At 38.5% G+C, this 23858-nt stretch overlaps 2 protein-coding genes and 1 pseudogene across 3 annotated transcripts in view; all 3 read right to left on the bottom strand.

Annotated features, from left to right (window-relative positions):
• The window catches only part of slc7a10b (solute carrier family 7 member 10b), a 43655-nt gene extending 43169 nt beyond the window's left edge, over window positions 1-486 (bottom strand). Inside the window, exon 1 of the mRNA XM_088006617.1 lies at window positions 246-486. Coding sequence (XP_087862743.1) covers window positions 246-459 — 214 coding nt within the window. The 5' untranslated portion in view covers window positions 460-486. The remainder of the gene's footprint in view (window positions 1-245) is intronic.
• Window positions 487-4705: 4219 nt separating this feature from the next.
• On the bottom strand, window positions 4706-9745 carry LOC148159514 (uncharacterized; annotated as a pseudogene).
• On the bottom strand, window positions 7753-23473 carry faap24 (FA core complex associated protein 24). 2 transcript variants are annotated; one of them, XM_088006618.1, is made up of 4 exons: window positions 23078-23473; window positions 21603-21745; window positions 21362-21517; window positions 7753-10249 (listed from the first exon to the last, which is right to left on the bottom strand). In XM_088006618.1, the coding sequence occupies exons 1-4, from the start codon at window positions 23178-23180 to the stop codon at window positions 9932-9934; spliced, it is 720 nt and encodes a 239-aa protein (XP_087862744.1). In that variant the 5' UTR covers window positions 23181-23473; the 3' UTR covers window positions 7753-9931. The 2 variants fall into 2 exon arrangements, with proteins under 2 accessions (XP_087862744.1, XP_087862745.1); XM_088006619.1 differs by lacking the exon at window positions 7753-10249 and adding an exon at window positions 14559-16264 and having other exon boundaries at window positions 23078-23449.
• Window positions 23474-23858: the final 385 nt, after the last annotated feature.

Consider the following 23858-nt stretch of genomic DNA (forward strand, 5'->3'; position numbering starts at 1 on the left):
AATTTAAACTCAAGCAAAAACAATCGTGGTGCAATAATGCGTACTAGTAATGTCAAGTGTCACAGACTAGACTCATCTGTGGAATGACTTAAAACCACAGCACTGACACGCAGGCCTTATAGTAGTACCCGTCAGCCCTTCAGGCCTGGTAAAAAGCGCTAGAACCAAACAGAAGCGTGAGGAAAACTTTTGCAGTAATAAAGTAAGAAATGGAGCTGAGCACGCAGCTTGTTTTCCTGCCTCACCTATGATGATTGTGCAGGCACTCAGCAGCCCGATCTCCTTCTTCAAAGTCACCCTCTCCGGGATTTCCTTTTCCTTCTTCTTCTTGGAGTCCGTAGCGGGTTTATGCGTCCAGGAGCAGATGTTGTTGCAGTTATGTCCTTCCATGTCTGATCCGGTCCGAGTTCGCCTCAGTCCCAGTACTCCCAAAGCTCCTGAGCTTTCCTCACTCCTCATTCATGCACGTTCAAAGAGCTGCGCTTGCGCAACGACCGGCCGTTCTCCAGGGTAGAATGTTAAATACCCACAACACACCATGATACGTTCAGGAACCCCAGGGGGACCCGTCCCAAACCCGAGGGACCTTCCAACCGCATCCAAACAGTTGGATAGCTGGATAGGAACGGTCATGTTCACAGGGGGTTCTGTGAAGGAACCTTAAAAAGGCTGGAGACCTTTTAACCAAGATCAAATTTAGAAGGTTTTGACAAAAATCCTGGCTGCTGGTGTGATAAATCACTTTCGTATCACACCTATACTCTCAGGGCTAAAATGTGCAAATCAAGTCAACATTTAAGATTTTAGGGTCTAAAAGTTCTTTGCTCTACGAATTCTAACTGCAGTTTTTAGCTAGAAAATTGGAAACTGAATGGTATTATGTCCATTTCTATGCCATCCCAGGTGAAAAAAAAGTATACTTTAGTATATTTCAAACATACTTACATTTGTGAAAGTACATTTTAAGTATACTAAGTATTAGTATAAACAACCTATATACTTAGTATACTTGGTATACTAAGTATATTTGTCGTTTATAGGTAGAACAACCTATATATTTATAGGTCGTTCTACCTATAAATATATCTGAAGTATACTAAAAGTATACTTGTACCAATTTCGAAATTAGACATAATTGTACCAAAAAACACTTTTAATAAATATGTTAAATAAAAGTATACTTTCTGTGAACAAAATATATATTTGCCCAAGTGTAAATATACACTTGCTCAAGTATATTTAATATATATTTTGTGTATATTTTAAGATATATGCTCAAAATAGAATTTTTTAAAATTCACTTAACACTACTTTAAATTATTAATTTCAGTATGTTTTAAATTACATCTCAGCGTAAATTTTAGGCTACTAAAGTATGCCTTTTTAAAATTTTCTTTATTTAACTGGGTGAACCCCATTGAGATCCAGATCTCATTTTCAAGAGGGACCTGGGCAGAAGTCTGCAATACGCAGCAACCTGATTACAAAATAAAACTAATTAATACATATGCAGAAGTATGTCTTTTAGGCCTCTACAAAGTACTTTTCATGTAATTTTAGGCATACTTTTTAAATACTGTTGAAGAAGATTTTAGGTTATAATATTTCTTAAGAAAACTCTCTGGCTCAATCTTCTTCGATTCCAGGTTCTCCCGGCTGACCGCGTGTAGCCACACAGAAAACAACAATGAGTACAGATGTCACAGAATTACAGAGTTTAATCCAATAGAAGACAACGCATAAAAACAGAAACTGCAGAACAACAGAGGCATACATTCATTTACCTGAGACAAATGGAAAAGAAGAAGGAAGAAAGAAAGGAAAGCAAAGCAAAGACGTGCAAAGACGACTTTGGAGAATTGCAAGAGCAAATCTGATTCCTACACTCCTGTGTAGAAAGTTTTACAGTAAAGGCGTATTCTTGTCTTTAATTTATTCAAATAAGGCGTACCTTTGCTCATCCAATCAGAAGCTGTCTCTGACCCTTTTAAAACTCCTAGCAAGTCACGATCTAAGACCATTTGTTTAAACAAAGTGGAAGCAGAGACTCTCCTGAACTCCTGCTATTTTATGGCTTTTCACAAATGAGTGTGAAAAGCTGGAACTTCTCCTGATTGTTTCCCACACAGACAAATGGCAGTTCAAAAGATCTTAGCAAACTATCTGCTGTAACTACAAGTAACATAAAGGTCAATAGGCCAGAATAAGTTACTGATTTTAAAACTATAATTACGCCATTTCAATCAAGACATGTTAAGTTTTAAAACGAGCATATTTAAATTTATTTTCTTAACAGTACCTAAAAAGTATGCCTTTTTATGTGCCTTAATAATCTTTTACTATTTTTGTTAAAATAGCAAAGAATAAAAAAAAAAGATAATCATGATGTAATGTTGTTTAAGAAAGTACCTAACCCAGTGGTTCTTAACCTTTTTTGAGGTATACTGAACCCACCAGTTTAATATCCGCATTCACTGAACCCTTCAACAAATAAAATATTATTTTTGTTTCCCCAAATTCAAGACATAGAAAGATCACTAAGTCTTCTTAAAAGGTAGAGTCTCTGAGAACAGTTCTTCAAAATATAATCAGTGTTTTCAGCAAAGTTGAGCTAACTGTCCAGGAGCGACCCAAGGTATTTAAAATTTGCCAGTTTCAACAGGTTGGCCTTGGAGAGAAACTGGAACCACTTTAAGGTCTTGTTTAGATCATTTAATTAGCTCTACATTCTTAAGAGAATGAAAAATGAATAATAAATAATAAAGACTTTGCGGTATTCTGATTTAGTAATGTAATTAGTTGTGTTACCACCCCCACGCCACTAGAGGCAGTAGCAGGCCCGAAAAGATGCGACTAAGGAGCAGATTTAGAAGTACACAGAAAGCTACAGGATTTGGTAAAAACTGTAAACTATGCTGAAGTAAATTAAAGACACAAGTTCGGTCCATGCTCAGAGTGGAACTCCTTCAATCAGTGCTCCTCCGCAGCACAAGCAATGTAACGTGATCATCTGCAGCAAGTGATGGCAAAGCGGGGGGCCGTCATCACGACTTTACACAAGTGTGTCTTTACCTTCGCGGCAGAGGCTCCGCCGAACCCCTGAGACCGACTCATCGAACCCAGATTAAAAACCACTGACCTAACCCAATCCATTTTCAGATGTATGATGTCAGATCTATAATCAACAGCATTAGCTCCAGTTCACACTCTAGACCAGATGGTGGCGGTATTGCACACTTTAATTAAAAAAAAAAACGCCATAAAGAGAAGAATAAACGGGGAAGATAACAGACGATGTCCAAATTCGCCATTTTTACTCGCATAATATTGCCTTAAATCAAAGAAGAACGCGCTAATTTTCATTTAGAACAAGCACATGCTAGCAGCAGGCACGACGGAGAAATGTTTTCAAACTCATATGATGCAGCTTCTAAATTGAGGAGTATCGATCTGGCAGTACAGGAGGGAAATAAAGCTGCTGCACGTAAACTCGGCGTGAACAAAACCGGATTTGGAGACGGAGAACTTTGTCCTTAATATATCCAGCAGTTGTCAGGACGCAGCCCTCTGCTGGGTCCCTATGGGAAACCGAGAGCAGCAGAGATACCAGCGGCCTGTAGCCCGGTGCGGCTGATATATGTAAGTTTCCGGGGGGGGGGGGGTTCAAAAAAATTAAGGTACGGTTTATAGTATGGTGCGCTCATAGTCCGGAAAATGCGGTAATTGGTCTTATAAGATTTTTTGAAAACGAATTAATTATCTATAAATAAAGCCATCTTTGAGCAGGCACGTGTAGAGGGGGGGGGGCTGGGGGTGCTTGAGTACCTGCCCTTTTTGCTTCTTGCCCCCAGTGCCCTTTTGGTCAAATTATTATTATTTTATTTATTTTTATTTTATTTTATTTTATTTTTTTTGCTATTATTATTTCCTAAGCCCTCTTCTGACACATAAAAACATGTACTAAAATTATTTGCTTTTTTTTTTGTACAACATAATAAGCCGGTCACCTTGTTACCTTTGACCTTTTGCCCGTGACGCATGACGCAGTTGCCTCTGCGCAGTGAGATAAGGCGGCTTACTGGAGCTCAACGTAACCTACGTTCCAGATTACAGAACAGTTTTTGGTGAATTAAAAAACCGTTTCTAGTGAATAAAGTGGAGTAGACTTGCTACTTGTCAGATAATGGAAAACGTTTCTCCGCTTCAGCACGGAGTAGCGGTTTAAACAGAGAGGTAATGAAATACAACAGACACTGACAGGCCTCTGCGTCCGCCTTTCTCTGAAGAACGACTGAGTGGGAGGAGACAGCCAGGTGAGGAAAAACTGTTCTTAACTATCGATTCGGTATTTTCATCATACAGACATTAGGCTGTTGTTGGTTGTTGTTGTGCTATTAGCTAGCTGCTAGCAAACGACTTTGCTAGCAAAGCTAGATAACAAAAAGCTTCTTCCCTGTGTACGAGGCACATCGCCCGTCCAAAACTTATCATCTCCATAATGGATATATGTCAGATCTTCTAATTTCCTTTGCTGCATAATGTACATCGCATTTATTCTAGCTTTAGGTAAACATAGTGTAACCTGATTGTAATTCTCTTTTGATTATTTGTCTTGTTCCTTATCTTACTGAAACACCTCTGTCATTCTTTTAACCGTGTTACTTTAAGATTGAAGCCCCTCCCTTTTATTTCTTCTTCTGTGGTATTGTCTTTAAATTGTTTGTGCCCCTTAGCCCCTCCCCTTTTGTCATGTTGTCCTGCGGGAGAGGTGTGTGCGTTTTATTTTTCCATCTAAATATTCAGTTTATTTATAGATCTATTAAGTTAATTTTTGTTATATACTTTTGTTTTGTTTAGGACTTGGAGCGGGCAGCCTTTAACACGGTTGTTTTGTTTGTATTCTTGACAGGTATGTTGTACAAAAATGTTTATTTAGTTTTTTTTGTAAGTTGTGAGAGGTGTTTCCCCGCCCTTTTGTCATGTTGTCCTGCGGGAGAGGACTTGGAGTGGGCAGCCTTTAACACGGTTGTTTTGTTTGTATTCTTGACAGAAATAAACCGAGAATCATCTTTTAAAAGACAAACTGTGTCACGGCCTGTTCACTCAATAACCAGCACAACGCAGAAAAGGATCCGGTTACAATAGCACTTAAATAAAAGTCCAATGAGGATATTCATTTAGAATTAAAAATAACACACCCTGAATTACCATGACACATTAGTGTGTCATTAATGAAGGGGAAAAAACTCAACCCAGACTTTTTAGGGTCTGGTTCGCAGAGTATGAAGTTAAATTTGTTTCCCAATTATTCAATGGAAAAAAAAAAAAAAAAAACTAACCTCAGTTAAGTAAAATAAAATTGTAATCAAAACTTTTGGAATTGTAATGATTCCTTTAAAAAAAGTTGTTTAAAAGACTTTGTTTTTTAATTAAATAACTAATTTTTACCAAACACAAACTTTTATTTGCACACATCAGAAATCTTTTGTTATGATTTTAGGTCCTGCCCACGGTATCATGTGAGAATCACAAGCAAAACTTTGAGTCACAAACAAAAACTTAGAATAGCAAGAAAAGATTTCTGACAAGCGAAAATAAGTTTGTTTTGCAAAAAAGAAAGTTAACTTCATGAGTCAAAAATGTTTGATTTAATTAAAAAAAAAAAAGTAATACTCAGTAGGCTTTTCTCATGGTGACATGCATCAACAATTCAATTTTTGCTTTTGTTTTTTTTCTGCAGTTCCACGTTAAAGTTTGATGCAGCTCTGCTTTCCTGAATGGACCATCTTCATCTCCACTGCAAGTGTATCAAACAGGCAGCTCTTTTTATAGATTACAGTACACTAAAAGGCTGCATTGTGCCCTTGTTTATATTTTTAATAGTGTAATTCTGTAAAGACAAAATATGTCTGGTGGTCTAGCTCTGATTTGCATATCTTGCTAAATTGCGGGTTTGAATATTGCAATACTTTCCTATAACAAAATAGACCTGCAGAAAGAAATTACTAATAAAATATACATAGTGTTATGCTCTATATAGAGATGTTTGTTAGCTTTGATTGTATATCTCACAATTTTGTAATTTATAATTGTTTATTAAACTCTGAAAGCTGAGAGGCTTTGTTAATATTCTGTCCTAGAAGGCGGTTAGATGTGCCCTTTTTTTGTTGAGCACCTGCCCCTTTAGTGGTCTCTGCACGGCCCTGCTTAAACATACTTAATAGATTTGTTATAAAATTAAGAAATTGAGTTGGATGATTATAATAAATTAAGTTGGATAAACTTAATTGAATTGCTTGTTACAAATGGAAGCAATTCAATTAAGTTGGTTCAACTATTTTCTTTTTCGAGTGTAGGAACATACCAACAATGTCATGAAGTAAATAATGACAATTTTAATGAGAATTTGCTTTAAAAGTTGGATGAAAGGTTTTATGTTATGTTTATGTCAGTCAGTTCATGTCAGTCTTATGCACACCCCATCAAATAAAGTGTTACCAAAATGGTAATATATTGAAAGCACAATGTAATTATAATTTTTGTTCTTTAAAGTAATAACTGGTGTTTTTTTTTTCTTTTTTTTGTTACACTTAATTTTTTATGTTAATTGTTTTGACATGTAAACTGATAATTTATGTAAAGCTCATAAAGCTGTGAGTAAAATTGGACAATTTTAAAATGTCGGTAATTAAAATATTTGAATTATAAACTTATAAACAAAATTTTTATGTTCATTGTTTTGACATGTAAACTGATCATTTATGTAAAGCTCATAAAGTTGTGAGTAAAATTGGACAATTTTAAAATGTCGGTAATTAAACAAAATATTTCAATTACCTTGAACATCTTGTGTAATTAATCTTTCCATGTAATTGTAGCCTAAAACAATACAAGTACTGCAGTGTAGTTATGCATGTAATGTACAAAATAAGAATGAATAAAGAAGACTTATGAGTAATTAAAATTGTACTTTATTAGCAATAGCAGTAAATCAAAAATAAAAATTAAGTGTAATTTAAATACATTACTAATAGTAGTATATTTAAAAAATACTTAAAGTATATTAAAAATATATTTTAATATAATTATGACAGAATTAGTACACTCAAAATACTCCTGAATACTACATAAAAAAGTATACTCAAAGAATACTAAGTACAACTTCACGTTGTTCTAAAAAAGTACGGTTTAAGTACATAAATTAAAGTATGTTAAAATTTAATATACTAAAGTTTATTTTTTATTTTACTAGTAAAGTCCCTTTTTAATGGTTAATCTGGGTTGCATTTTTTAATTCTTCATTAGCATTTTATTTCGGACATGAAACAATCAAAATAGAAACATGTCTGAAAGGGATTAGGGAGAATCTCATTTAATCCTACTTGTCCTGTTTTAATAATTACCAATTACCAGTTGATTCAGTGTTTTGAACGAACAACCGAAGCTCCTTGAGAATACCTATGCAGTATATGGCTACCTGCAGACAAAAGAAAATAAGTAAATAAGTGAGCAACTGATAAGTGAAAACACCTCGCTATTGTGAATGCCCTTCATTCTCCCTTTAAAGCCATGTTTTTCCCCTCGGAACTGGAGTTATAGTTGTACTTGAACGTTGATTGAGCTCTGCAGCTAGAGGCTATATATATATGTGTGTGTGTGATGATAGGTATTTTCCTCGAACCTTCATAAAAGAACCACAGACAACGTATATGAATTTTATGATCAAGCTTTTGGAAAAGAAGTCACTCTTGGTTACAGCTTGTCTTTTATTATCAAGTAAAAATAGGGAGGATAGGTAAGGAAGACAGCAGAGACAAAATACTACTGCACACAGACAGTTTCTAAAATAGGGAGTATTCCGGTTGATAAGGAGGCACCTGTGGAAACATAATTCAAGGTCTGGGAAACACACAGATAACTGTTTCACATGAAGATGAACAGGCAGATCGGGCCTCCAGGTCAGTTTAGAAACACATAAGGAAGAGAACACTTTAAACTGAAAATCACAATAATACTGAATGTTGATTAACTATTGGATTAACATTAGACTGATTATGAACTAAAGTAATAACAAAATGATAATACCAAAAAATCTCTAACATTCCCCCCTTTTTATCATTTTACTATGTGTGTAAACTTTATTCAAAAGCCAAGTACAGAAAAGAAAAGAAAAGAACCAATAAATGCAAGATTCATTTTTTTTCTTCTAATCTAAACACAGAAAATACACAATGAATAAATGGAATATAATGAAATAAATGAAAAATAAAAGAAACGGCAAAAAATCAAATGCAGTTTTCTCATCACTAACCACTTGTTTTCACATTTTCGGTGTAGGAATCATTCAGCAAATGAATTCATCTGTTTATTGATTACAAAATTTCATCATCAGAAAACAAGTCGTCTTTATTTGTGTCATAGGTTGTTTTCACCAACTGATAGCTGATCACAGTAGTGTTAAATGTCTTTAGCATCATGCTTCGAAGGCATGGAATAATGAAGCTTGTGAACAGGCAAAAAATAATCAAAACACTCAGAATAGGTGTTCCAAGTTTCAACAGTAAATTCCACCATGGTCTGGAAGTGAGCCAAGAAAGAAAATCAAAAGGAGATGATCCCTGTGTTCCACTTTCCACGTAATGTTTAAGTTCCTCCAGTTCATGTAGAGCGTCAGAAATAGTTCCACCAGTTCCTGTTTCGTCAGGAACAAAAGTGCAGCACGCTGGGCCAATTTTTTTACAAACACCTCCCTGAGAGGCTGTGAGGAAGTCCAGTACAACACGGTTTTGCAGAGCCATCTTTCTCAGTTCAGTCAGCTCTCTCATGGTGCCGTTTGCCAGCTGGTGTGTGCTGTTGATGAGTCGCAGTAATCCATATCTGTTGATCTCAACGTGACTTCGAATCTCACCTACTCCAACCCATGGAAACAGGCCTTGCATAAATTTTTCACCCCTGCCCCAAATCTTAAATTCCCAAGGAACTCCTGTGTCCGTTGTGAGGCCTCCCCAGCGTTTGACCTCTGGCATAACTGCATGCTTAGAGCGGGCAGCTAGAACGTTTTGTCCTTTCCTGATGAATGCAATTGGGCTGATTAGGGGTACCAAAGCACACAGTTCTCCCCAATATTGTGGCATGACCATGTAAGCTCCATTTCCACACAGGAAGTACCAGTCTGCCATTACCCGTGAACCATAGTCTCCTGGCACTATGGCACTGCACACTGTTGTCTCCTGTCATCCTCTCGTCCGATGTGTGATGTTGAAACTCCTCTCCTGAAGCAAATTGTCACAGTCTGGGTTGTCCTTCCAGACTTTGCAGCCGGGGGTCGCCCTCTGACCCCTGCAGGCGATGCAGTTGATGTAATCCGGTGTCGTTTCGCAGTAGGTGTAAACTTTGTTACAAGGTAACATCCCAAGAGAAATGTGTCCGTTGTTGTAAACACAGCTCCTCAGAGACCCTGGTTTAGCTCCTGCTGGTATTTTCCATGCGGTTTGTGGAAACGGTGGAAATGGAAGTATGTCAGCCTTAAATGAACAGTTCATAGATCCAAAAAGTTCTTTGCGGCATCTCCTGTCTGAAGCAGAACAGAATAATCCTTTTTGCACCATTTGCCACCCTTTGGCATGGGGACGCTGAGTCGTGGTTGTGTGCTCAGGCACTTAGAGACACATCTGTTTGTCATCAGTGACGCTCCCTGGGTGCAGACCTGAGTTGTGTGTGGCAATTGGCAGCTGCGCACACACATTGCAGTTCACCTCGTTCTCCTCGTGAGCAGTCCTGTTCATCAGCTGCCACCACAGGTTGGTGCTGTAGTCATGTGGGTGGAAAGTGAGGTCACTTCCTCCTCCAAACATCAGACATGCTGCAGTCAGCGCAGTAGAAGATCCATCTGGCATATGGAGTCCCCAGTGCTGCTCGGCGTGCAGAGATGTCAGAACCCCCAAACTAAAGGAGTGAGAATCTTAAGCGTTTCTTCACCGGGTTTGAGACGAACTGCCCTATTGGTCAGGAACCCCTTTGTAGCCCGGGAGCTGAAGCTCTCCTTCCTCTCTACTCCGGTGTAGGGGTCCAACACACTCTGCAGCTTGCAGTGACTGAGATGTATCCAGCTGGGTCTTTCAGCAATTTTTACAGCTGTTGGTGTGGCCATCAGCACCTGGAACGGTCCTTCCCACCGTTGACTCGCCCAGTTCTTTCGTTTGATGACCTTTATGTAGACCCAGTCATCTGGCTCAATAGGAGCGGCCTCCTGCAAAGGAAAAGAATCAGAAGGCAGTAAATTTGCACTGGACACTTCCTTCAGTTTAAGAGTCCTGATCATATAATCTGCTAATGTCAGTTCTTCATCAGCTTTCTGTAAGTCTGGAGCAAACAGAGGCAATCTGTAAACTCTCCCATGAATTATTTCAAAAGGTGTTAGACCATCAGCTGTCGGGGTGATTCTCATATAGAGCTTCACCAAGTCTAAACATTCTGGCCAGGATCGGCCAGTGTCTGCCATGCATTTTCTTAATCAGCTTTTCACAGTACCATTTGTTCTTTCCACCAGGCCTGCACTCTGTGGATGATAGGCACAGTGGTTTTTCAATGTCATTCCAAAGTGAGTAGCCATGTTTTGTATCACTTGGTTTACAAAATGCGGTCCATTGTCACTATAAACAGTCTGTGGAATACCATGTGTTGGGATAATAGTTTTACAAATAGCCTTAGCTACCATCAAAGCATCTGCATGCTTTGCTGGAACTATTTCAACCCATTTAGAAAAAGCATCAATCATCACCAGACAGTATTTGTATGGTCCACTTTGGGAAAGTTCAATAAAATCCATATGCATGGTTTGAAATGGATAAGATGGTTTTGGGAACCTGCCTCGTTTTGGCCTTATGTTTCCCTGAGGATTGTATTTCACACAGACTGGACATGCAGTACAAAATTTTTTTAGGTAAGAATTTAAACCATATGTTGTGAAATGTTGCTGTATTATGGTTTCCATCCCCCCTGTTGACACATGGCAGCGCCCATGTGTCAGAATTGCTGCTGCTTTAAATAAAGATTTAGGAAGAACTGGTTTGTCATTAACTTCAAAAATGTTCTCATCATTAATTTTCGCACCCTTAGTTATCCACATCCTTTTTTTGGCCTGTGGTGCATTGTCCTGCATGTCTTTTAGCACTGTTTTGTCTATCATTTGTTGTTGTCCTTCAGTCTGTGCTGAAAAAGTTCCTTTCCCATGCTTCCCTGCAGCAGCTTCTTTAGCGATTTTATCAGCTAGTCTAGCCATTCTCAACGTGGGCGGTATCGCCCTCCAGGGTGCGTTCAGAGGACGGCAGGGGGCGCTGGCGGACATTTTTACAAAAGGGGGGCGCTGGGATGCCTTTGGAGGGCGTTTGGTCGAAGGTAAACTTTACACCTTAAATGCACAACAATGACTTTGAGCAAATTGGTAAAACTGTATTGTGTAACATTTAATCATGCTTGGCTGCAACTGTATCGATGGCAGCTCTTCTTCTATTCAGTGTTTGTTAGCTTCTGTTAGCTTCTTGGCGCAGCTCCGTTCTCCTGCTACTGGTAGCTAAAATCACGATACTATGAGAGGCCCCATAGGCCAAAACCTACAAACTCTTACACGTACTATCAAACCCTCTCACATTCGCTATCAAACCCTCTTACACGTACTATCAAACCCTCTCACATTCGCTATCAAATGCCTAAGCAAATATCAATCGACCTAACTAAATTTTATAAAATACAAACAAACCATCTTACAAATAACTTAAATATTTCCTATTTATGGCTCTAACATTTAGCAAATCAATTAACACAAATTTTTACATTTTTAAAGCCGCAGGAGAGAAACATGAATCAAACATAAACCGGAGGTCCGCTTTTATTTTGAAAAGCCTGCCAGGGGGTCCAATCAAAAACTGAAATTTTAAGATAACTTCTGTTACAATCAAACTCTGTCAGAGAGTTTGATAGTACATGCAAGAGGGTTTGACTGTGAATGTGAGAGGGTTTGACTGAATGTGAGAGGGTTTGATAGCGAATGTGAGAGGGTTTGATAGTACGTGTAAAAGGGTTTGATAGCGAATGTGAGAGGGTTTGATAGCGAATGTGAGAGAGTTTGATAGTACATATAAGAGAGTTTGTAGGTTTTGGCCTCTCATACTTTTGTATGAGAGGCCCCACTCTCATGTCAGTGCCCTGACTTTGTATCCCTCTGAAAAATGAACCCATTCAAATAAAGAAATCCCTCCATGGGTGATACCACGATAGAGGGCGTTCATTTTATAGCGTTAACACCGGTGCTGTAAGTGGTCCGGTATGAAACGGGGGTGATAGAACAACGGTACCACAGCACTTTTAAATTTCAGTAATCAGAATGCAGAAATTGTTTCCGTTGTTTTAAGAGGTTTACGTCAGTCTACCTTTTCCCTATCGATACGCTTCCCGACCGCCCTGCACCTTAGGGGCTTAAAAAAAAAAAGACGTGCACATTGCGCAAAACTCAAACAGGAGAAGTGGGACATAAAACGGAGCGACGAAGTAGATATGAATTATGGCATGAAAACAGAATCCAACGCTGAACAGTGAAAAAATCAACATATGATGTGAAACACATGACGATTAGGCGGCGCAGCAGGTGATGGGTGAAGATTACTGATGGTGAGCGTCAATAAATGATAAAATAAATCTAGCAACAGGAAAGAAACTAAAGTGGACATAGCAATAAACCAAGCGAGGGTAGTACTAATCAGATGAAAATGGAAATGAATGAACAACAAAATGCAAGAATAAACTAAGAAAAAACTAAAGTAAATACAGAGGAATAAACTGGTATGGCAATACCTTTCGAGCAATAATTAATACAGAGGCAAGAATAAACAGACACTATGTCCAGATAAAAGGTAAAATAATATTGTTGAAGTGCCATGGGTTTGTTGACACCATATCTGATACTGAGAATAAATATATCTTACAGACCATAACAATAAATAACTTATCACTTATTTGTTTTTAATAAGATTTGATATATTTATTTCTTCAATATTATTTTTCATGTCAGTGTTAATGTCATGAGGCTGATGACTCCATGACACTTTCAATTAGACTCATTAGGATTTGATTAAGAACCAGATTTGTTCTTTGTAATTTCTGTCCAGTAAAACTATTAAATCAATAGACAGATCTATATAAAGATATAATCCATGTTTCTGACTCATATTTGTATGGCATTAAAAGGAACTTTTGTTTTTCCACTGAAAGCTCTGGTTTGCACAGTAAATGCCATGTGGGTGAAATTTTATGGATGATACTCTGATGTCCCATTCTCCTGAAGGCAGCACAGAGCTGCACCACCAGAAACCGACAGAAACACTGAAGAGAAGAAGAGTTATGATTAATGTATTTACAGTCCTATCCATGTTTTAATGTTCCAGAACTCAGTCAGTTTGCAAATAGATCAAAGTTTAAACGGGCATGTTGTACATCTTTTATATGGTCATTTTGTGGAATATTTAACAACTAGAAAACGAGAAAGAACAAGAATATTTTTTACACTCTTATTGGCTGCAGTTGGCCTACAAATTTTAAGTTGATTGTTCATAAAAAATTTTCAGACACCTGTGAAAATAATTTCTATTCCCATGGCTTTCTTGTTCTCTGGGAAATTATTTTTGATGATAAATACAGAAACAAGCATAAAAAATCAAAACATCTACAATAGTGGTAGTAATATTAACTAGAAAATTCCTGCAGAAATTTTAAGGGGCCTGCCAAAGTGTGCCCATCACTTAAGTCCCAGAGTTTGAGATTTGTCCTGATAAATAGATCCAAGCTTGTCTAATATACATATCTCAAAGTATTGTCAAATATATCACATGAATATACACAAACTGAATCAACATTAAAATGAAATAGCCAAATTCCAGGTCAATGAAATTCAGTCCGAGACCGACGACTATAAGCTTCGTTCATGTGGTTCTCACTCATGGTTCAAAATAAAAAATACATGAAGTTGTTAATTCTTTATTTCTAAAATAAATTCAATTTTCATACTAAGGATTTTAATTTACACTCAAAAATTCAGAGGAGTAATAATTTTATATAAGCAAAACATGAATAGTCACAGGAAATATGTATTCTTCCCACAATGCATTTTGAGAACTGATTCAGCGATGTGGGACTACTCACTGCTATGGTAATTAATTATCTGCACCTGGGCTGGCTCTGTCAGGCAGGATGCTGGTTTCTATACTTGTGAGACACCCAGCGTCGGTCTCCAGGACCCTGACAAAAAACCATAAGCCCTAGGAAAATTTTGAAAACATTTTACAGGAGCAGGCATGTGTATCTATGTCATGACCAACTTTGAGATCAATAGGCCACTATTTGTGCCTGAGAGGGGGAGTTAAGATTTTTGGAGTCAGACCTCTAGTTTGCCGCCTTATCTCACTGCGCGAGAGGAAACTGCGTCATGCGTCACGGGCAAAAGGTCAAAAGTAACAAGGTTACCGGCTTATTATGTTGTACAAAAAAAAAAAAAAAAAGGCAAATCATTTTAGTACATGTTTTTTATGTGTCAGAAGAGTGCTTAGGAAATAATAATAGCAAAAAAATGAAATAAAATAAAAATAAATAAAAAAATAATAATTTGACCAAAACGGCACTTGGGGGCAAGGAGCAAAAAGGGCACGTGCTCAAGCACCCCCAGCTGCCCTTTCTGCACGTGCCTGATACAAGATTACTTATTCTCTTCAGGCTATTGTGATCTGTTTTCTGTGTGCTCCGGTAAGATCTCAACCAGTCCCAACCAGGTTTCATGACAAACCCCAACGTTGATTCAATGTTTCTGCCTGACATTGTTTCATTGTTTCACTCATATTGTGCTAGCTGGGAAATTTCCATTTTTATTTCCACACCTCTTTGCATCTGCATTTGAATGTCCCTATTACAGTAACTAAACACCATGATTTAAGTTTGCTTAAAGTTAATGCTAATTTGTTTCTATCAAATAATCTCTTTAATTTGCACATTTGCAATGTAATCATCAGCAGTAGCTCAGAAAAAAAAACCATTCCTGTACTTAGCAAGCAAGACTAACTTAAATGTTCTTGATACCTTGCACATATTTATGCAAAAGATTAACTGTTTCGGAACCAGCACTGACCCCTGAGAAACCCCAAAAGCAATGTCCAAACAATATATACTCTCCCATCTTCACAAATTGTTTCCTGCCTCCAAAGTCACTTATCACTCAGTACAATACTACTACCATGATACCATACATTCCAATTTATTGATTAATATTTTTATGATTAATTGCGCCAAAAGCTTGTTTAAGATCAATGAAAGCTCCTACTACACAATTTATGGTCTCTTGCTTTTGGGATTTTCTCAGTTGATTCAATTATTGCCAATAATGTTGAACTGTTGATCTGAATTTGTATTGACTGTCCGGAAAGTAATTTATATTTTTCTAAGAATTTATCTTATTATTGAATAGTTCTTCTAGTACGTTGGCTGGAGATAGGCACCAGCAACCCTCCCTACCCTTCTAAGGGACAGGGTGTAAAAAGATGGATGGATGGAGTTCTTCAAGTATTGTGGAGAACTGTGGATGTAAAATAACTTGTCTGTCCCCAGTCTTACGCAGCAGCACAACTTTAGCTATTTTCAGTGAATTCATGTATAAACTGCAAACCCGAGTATTTAACGTGGTTAAAGTGAGCTTCGTCATTTCAATTCTGAGTTATTAGCTGTAAGCTCAAACTACTGGAATTACCAAAAATAAAAATGGTTTCATAAGACATTGTACAGTCATTCCACACATTTTAAAACAGTTGTGGTTAAAACATTTAATTTTTAACAAAAAGATTTCTTAAAGTCTTTATTTCTTGTGTATACACAAGATAGTTTCAAGTCTTTATTTCTAAAATTATATGGCGATGCATTGCATCGCCATATAATTTATATAATGCCCCAATGAACACTGAAAAGTACAAGTCAGTCTTTATGTTCCAGTAATAAGGTTTCCGTGGAAGAAGCTGTGGATCTGCTGGGCGCTCCCCTCGCCCACTATGGGCTCTAGCTCAGCAGGAGATGCGTTGGAGATCTCCTTGAGACTGGAAAAATTCTGCATCAGAGTCAAAGCTTTGACCCTGCCAACCCCAGGGATCTGCTGGACTGAAATCACAGTCACTGAGTCCAACAGCTGACCTGAAGTCTTCCGCCTAAAAGGATTGTCTCTGCCCTCTCCGTGGACCTAAAGATAAATGATAATACATTTTATTTGTAAAGCGCTTTGGTAAAAACTCAAAGACACTTTACAGGAACACTATAGTTAGTACAGGATGTCATGTAAGCACAGCAAAAGAGAGCTTGAGTTACTATGTGTATACACAAGATAGTTTCAAGTTAATAAAAACAACACCCACATGCTACACATGTCTAAATATGAGTAGCATATTTAGACATGCTACACATATTTAGACATGTGTAGCATGTGGGTGTTGTTTTTGTTAACTCATGAGTTTTATTAACACTACACGCTGCGTAGTGTGCATGAAGTCAGTATAGCTTAGCCTAGCACTGAATGTCACCCATGACAAGGAACGGCGGGCGGGACTTCATTCAGAGGTCTGCTCACCCTGTGGGCCGCACTAATATTATACTTTGATATCACAGTGGGGGCCGCAAGACATCGTCACGCAGGCCGCAATTGGCCAGCATGTCGCGAGAATGAGATCTCTGCTGTAAATTGTTCATAATTTCCTTGTGAAACAGAAATATTTAGACATGTGTAGCATGTGGGTGTCGTTTTTATTAACTTGAAACTATCTTGTGTATACACATAGTAACTCAAGTTCTCTTTTGCTGTGCTTACATGACGTCCTGTACCACAGTGTTCCCAGGGGCGTCATCACTTCTCACCAGAAGTGATGACGATTCTAGGGGCCCTGACCAGCAGGGGGCCCTCCACAATTTAATTATTCATATTTTGTTTATAGACATAAAATAAAAAAATTGGGGTCCAGTCAAATATAAAATGAATCATATTCAAAGATTCAAAGATTGTCTTCAGCAGTAAAAATTTAATGTTACCCCTCTCACACCAAAAAACACATCCGTTTTTGCCCTGAACTCCCCCCTGAATCTGAATGAAATGGTTTGTTCCTGCTTGGAGCGCTAACAGTGACTTGTGCAGCTGCAGTCAGTAGAAGCTGCAGCTGAATGCAGCGGCGACTGTGGCATTTACTATGCTGCTAAGAAAAGTTATAAAATCTGGTTTTCAAAAACAAAATAGAGGGAGAGAGAGAAAAAGGCAACAGTGTTAATTTATAACCCAGTTTTTCTCCAAGAGAGGTGGGTAGACTGTGAGATTATCAACCATTTAGCATAATTAGCTTAGCTGCAAACTATTGTTTGCCCTCCATTTCACTAGCATTTAATGAATTAAGGGAAAAAATTACCAACATATTCATATATTTAACTTGTTCCCTGTGCCTTTTACCACTTAACAGAAGAGTGAGTGAGCAGAAGCTCTAAACACGTCCCTCCTGATCTGTCCTCTCCTGAGTGAAATTAAAGCTGCAGTATGTAACTTTTATATAAATATTTTTTTCACATATTTTTTAAAACTGTCATTATATTGTGACAGTATGGTATGAGAGGTAGTCTGTGAAAAATCTATTTCCTCTGCCTTCTCCCAGTGCTAGAAACAACCAGTCAGTGGCAGGAGAGTTTTAGTGCTGTCAATCACAATCTCATGTAGTGCTGCAAACAAATGCTTAAATTCTTTGTCAGGGGGCCCACGATTTCTGGCAGCACCCCTGAATACGCTTGTAACAATAGTGCAGCGGATGATGGAACAGTCCTGTACCAGTTGCCCTTCCCTGCAGTTGCCATTCCGGTACTTTCTACCATTAACAAATGCCACGATCAAACATAGAGAAAGGCGACTGCTATCGGGATGTTCGTCATCCACCGTGCTTTGTGACAAGTAGAAGCGGTAATGACATCACGCGTCAAGACACTCTCCATACGTTGCTAGCTGGTTAAAGACTTCTATAAAACGTAGAACAAGAACGACACCAAGTAGAATAAACTTAGGGTGCATTCACACTGCAGCCTGAAGTGACCCAATTCCGATTTTTTTGCAGTAATGCGATCTGTATTTGATCTTTTCATGACAGTCTGAACAGCACAGGTCGAACTCTTTTCGAATGCGACCCATATCCGATACGTATCCGATTCGTCACAACTTAACGTCCAGGCCGCATTCATCCGAACTGAACGTCACTGATGCTCAACAAATTCTGCGTCCTGATATGCACAGTGGAAAGAAAAACAACTATGACGGACTATAATGAGGATTAAGTTGTTAATATGCTGCTTTGGTTGGACAACAACTTCAAATATGTAAGCTAAGCTCCACCGTTTGCCTCCATGTTTACTCCCGCAAACACTGAGCACTACTTCTTCTCAGTAGTACTGAGAAGAAGTAGTGCTTCTAAGTAGACAGAACACTGGCACAACACTGAGAACGCTAACGCTATTGCGCACTCTACTGCGCATGCGGGACACTTTCAGGTCGTTTGCCCGTTCAGACAGCAGAACACATACAGGTTGCATATGTGTGGCAGTCAAGGGCGTAAGAACGAGTCTGTCATTGGGGGGATGCATATCGGAAACCTGACAGATAAGTAAAAGGCTTGAGCAGAAATGTCAAACTATTGTGCCATCAACACGTCAGTAATGCGTTACTCTAATCTGACCCCTTGTGTCAGTAACAAGTAATCTAACACATTACTATTTACAATCCAATAATCAGATTAAAGTTATGCATCCACGTACCATAACGACTGTAATTCCAGGATGAACACTCACCACGTTAGCTTTGGTTGCGCAGCTCTACGTGAACCGCAGGAATAATGTAATATAATTAGAGGTGTGCCGATCGATCGGCCACCGATCATAATCGGCCGATTTCTGTGAAAAAGTGTGATCGGTGATCGCCGATCACGGTCTCTTGTTGCCGATCACACAAACTGATCACCTGCATCTCATTTCGCAGCCTGTCTGTGCAGCTGGTCTCCTCTTTCTTTCACACTGCGCGCAGCGACAAATCCTAAGCGATGTGGAACTATAACGCACTGAGTGAATGGGGACGTTTGCGTGTTGTGGCAGAAAATTATCTCGGGGTTGGGGATGAAGTACGTCAAAATCCATCAACACGACGAATCTAATATGGCATAAAAACACATGGAGCGATCAGATAGCAGGTAAAGCAGCACACAGCTACACTCACAAGGATTAGCATGACTGTCAGAAAGTTAAAACAAATAACCCGCAAAAGTATTTAAGTCTTCGAGCTGCGGTGTAAGACACTGGTTCTGTTCTCGCTGTTGAACCGCTGCTACGCGCAACAGAAGGAGCGCCGCTTCTGCTCCACCTGGTAGTGAACTCTCACACCGAACCTCTGTTTGAAGCTGCAGCATCTAACTTAAAAAAAATAATAAAATTACATACGTATTAAAACTTTTGCTGTCCTAACATGAGACAGATCTCCTCTGATTATTTTTTTCAGAGAAGATCTGAAAAAAATAATCGATGAACTCTGCCTCCTCCCTGTTCTGCATAATTATTCCACGCAGTCAGAAACAGCCACTCAGAACTAGCAGTAATCAGCTTGCCATGCTATCAGGAAGTTTTCATTAACTCAGGATTGTTTATTATAATGGAACCTGTATTTGCCTTTGAATGTTAAGTTTTATACTTGACTTTTTTGGCAATGTTGAGAGGTTTTATTTTGACTCTTTGCATTATTTAGCCTCTTCAGAGCCTTCATATGTTTTCAGTCTGTTAAAGATAGCATAGCAGCACAATTTGCACAATGCCCGTTTTGTTTTTTTCTTGGAAAAAGTTATTAAAAACAAGTTTTTGTCTAAATTAAGGTGAATTCATGGTTCCTTTTTCCACATAATGTAACCGGTAGGGCTTACGATGAAAAAAAATAATAATTATGTGATCGGTATCGGTGATCGGCCATGATCGGCCCTCATGGGTGATGGGAATCGGAATCGGTAGGAAAAAACCTGATCGGCACGTCTCTACATATAATATAATATAATATAATATAATATAATATAATATATCGGGTGTTATGTAGCCATCATTGCTCACTTTAAATAATAAAAAGGCTTATTTTGCTGCTGATGAAATAAAACATTGTGGCTGGAGTAGCTAACTTTTAGACGAAATCAGCAGTAAAATTTTGGATATGTGACTATTCCAGAATTAAAACGGCTTAACCAAAAAGATTTAGTTCTATATATGAAAGTAAATTGACAACAAGATGTTATAAACGAGCGATATTCATGGCAACATTCCCGACAGACAGTTTACCTCATTCATACGGAGTTTCCTGCTGCTGCCTTTAAGCTCTCTGAGCTGTTCAGATGGGGGAGAGGGAGGAAGCGCTCTGCTAAATGCGCTGTGGTGCGTCTTCAAAATAAAAGCACGCGAGTGGAAATTTTTTAAATTCTTTGCAACTGCGGTGAAATTATTGGGGGGCATGAATGTGACTCCCCCCCCACCACCCCGGTTCCTACGCTTAGGCAGTGTGAACGGCCTGGCAAAAAAAATCCGATTTGACAAAAAATCGGAATTGGGTCACTTCAGGCTGTAGTGTGAACACACCCTAAATTTTGTAACACCCTCATCATGTCTTTGCCAAAGCCGGCAGTTCATGTATTTGAGAAATAATTAAATGTTGATGACATTTGAGGATATTTTTTAAAATGTTTTTTTTGTGGAATCCTTTATGCAGCCCAGCCTCACCAAGACTCTGCCTCCAGCGGCCCCCGGGTAAATTGAGTTTGAGACCCCTGATTTACAGCTTTAAATAAAGACTGATTTTATCTTATCAAATCATGTTCTTTGATTTCTCCAATGAATTTAGCACAATTCAGCCTGATCTGCTCTGTGAGAAAGTCCAGAAGACACAGATGGAGGACTCAACAATTACTTGGATCTATGACTACCTGACTAACAGACCACAGTTTGTGAGACTGAAGAACTGAGTGTCTAACCAGGAGGTCAGCAACACAAGAGCTCCACAGGGAACTCTGTACATTTCAGACTTTCAGCATGAGTCCGACTCACTCTTTTATACACGAGGCCCCAGGACTCCAACATTAGCCCATTCAAGTCTGCACACATGAAATATACATTTGATGCTCTGCATACCTCCATTACCAACACATGCAAAGTTATCTCCATGTGACATATAAAATTTGCTATATCCAAAGAAAGATACATGGCTGCGAGTCTGTGATCCAGATCAATGTTAGATACTTACAATCTGAGTGATGAGCTGTGAGGCTTCTGTTTGCCCACTAACTGGGAGCAGAGACAAACCTAAGTCAAACACCACAAATCTCTGCAAAGCAGAGAAGTATTGCTCACTGAGCTGTGTCCTCTCCACTAATACCAGCTCCTGAAAGCTGCTACTGGCCTGAAAGACACAAGAAGAACAGTGCAGACCAGTGAGAAGGTTTGCATAAAACTATACTGTCAGACAGCTCACTGGTACCACCTACGTTTCTGTATCGAACCAGCTTCCTTTTGTAGCCATTTCCTGCTATTATGTCACACTCTGACACATAAAGAAGCCTCGTTTGGCTGGGAAGATGGAAATCTGTGACACCCAGCTCCTTTTCAAAGAGGATTTTCACACCTCCATCTGCAGAAGAAGTTCAGTGAGGTGACCATTGGGATGCGAAAAGATGGCAGGAGTTCAAACTGATAAACAGTAATGTCAGTTCAAAAGTAGAAGTCATTTAGATTTACTACAGAGTGATAGATTTCAAATCTATTTCTTTCAAATGCTATGTAATTTGGATATATATATTATATATACACACATAACAGCAAATGTCATGGCTGTTATGTGTGTGTATATACACACACACACATATATATATATATATATATATATATATGTATATATATATATATATATATATATATATACATACATACATACATACATACATACATGTTATATTATAATTTATATAAACTTATAATATATATAACATATATATGTATTTATTATTAGTTTCACGCAAAAACGTGAAGAAAGTAACAACTTTGGCGAAACAGGTTGTTTGAGCTTTCACGGTGTCCGTAGTTCTCCAGATAAGCGCGCTGAACAAGCGCGTGCTTGCTACGCGCGTGCTTTCTCAGTGCGCGTATTTTGGCGCAGAAGCGGTGCGGAGCGGCAAGAAGACGCAGGGGGAAGAGTTCTTATGCGAAATTCTGTTCCCCCTGTGTCGGGAGCGCGCATTGCAGCCAGAGAGGTGGATCCGGCGGATCTGACCATTTTCACGGCGCTTCTGGTCGATTTCTCGGTAAAAAAAAACAAACAAACTCATAATCATGTCAGTGTTGTAACTTTCAGTTTAATCGGCAGCTATTAAAATAAAAAATAAATGAATAAACAAGGTTTTGTGTGGAGGTCTTTTTACGTTGTTTTGTGTTATTTTAAACACGAAGAGAATCAATCTTTTTCCAACTTTTGTCTCTTAAGCCTGACAAATAAAAGTCAGTCAACAAACACAAGTTTCCAACACGTAGTGTGCATTTATAATTTTTCAGTATAAATCGATCAGAAGCGTCATAAAAATTGCCAGATCCGCCGGATCCACCTCTCTGGCTGCAATGCGCGCTCCCGACACAGGGGGAACAGATTTTCACAGGGGAACAGAAATTCGCACAAGACCTCATCTGATGGGGAAACGCGGATCGACCTAACACCTGCCCTCGAGGACCGACTTTGGGCAACCCTGCTCTAGAAGTTCACAAACTTAATAAGCCATCCTTGTTTTGGAGAGAATGTGTTTAGTCCTATAGCCCTTTAAACCTGCACTTTTCTCATTGTTCTGTCATAAAACGTCAAGGAGAATCAAATAGATTTCTGTTCTCAAACTGTGTACTGGCTCTCAGTCATGTCTGGCATTCAGTGCTCGCCGCTGAAAGTAACAAAAGTAAAGAAAAAAAAAAAGCTTTTAACCTTTTAGGGCCTGAAGAAGAGACGAAGTCCTCCATTTTTCATGGCAAAGAATGTGTCCGTACGGAAGATCTGAATTCACCAAGACATCTGCTTTTGGATCCATATTGCCAAACACTGACTAAATGTAAACCTGTTGAAGTCTCTTCGGCTTATTTTCAACCGCCTCTCATCATCCCCAAGGAATATTTCTTCTTCTTTTTTAGTTGATGTTGATAGCAACGTACACGTACATTAGCGCCATCTGTTGGAATGGAATGTGAAACAGTCGAAAATTTCTTCGACCTACATCTTATTCCTGCCTCAGAGGGTCCAGGTCTTGTGCGAAATTCTACCGGATTTGAATCGCAGCTTGTTCCAGTCTATTCTCTATCAGTTCCAAACAAGGAAAATAATCAGACTAAAAAAGCATATTATATTAAAAGAGGAATTGTAGTAGAAAACTACAGGGAGGATCTTATAGAATTGATATTGAGTCTAACAGAACTATTAAATCAGGCCTAAACAAAGACGTGGAGAAGAGCTTGTGCTCAAAGTTAAAAAGAGGCACATAGAAAGATCTCAAAATACTGTAAGCAACATAACAACCCATGTCAATCAAGAATCTAATCTGGAATTGAATCATACTATGTTTATTGTCATTAGGGTACAATGTATTTATGTATGTATTTTTATTTATGTATGTAAACTGCTAAAGTAAAACAATAGTTATTTGATAAAAGAACTTTGAAATTGTTTTATCAAATAAAGTTACTCATATCAAGAGTAACAAGTACCTCATTAA

Source organism: Poecilia mexicana, unplaced genomic scaffold (assembly GCF_051168715.1).
Source record: "Poecilia mexicana isolate PSO_F unplaced genomic scaffold, ASM5116871v1 scaffold_6, whole genome shotgun sequence".
NCBI classification, from domain to species: domain Eukaryota; kingdom Metazoa; phylum Chordata; class Actinopteri; order Cyprinodontiformes; family Poeciliidae; genus Poecilia; species Poecilia mexicana.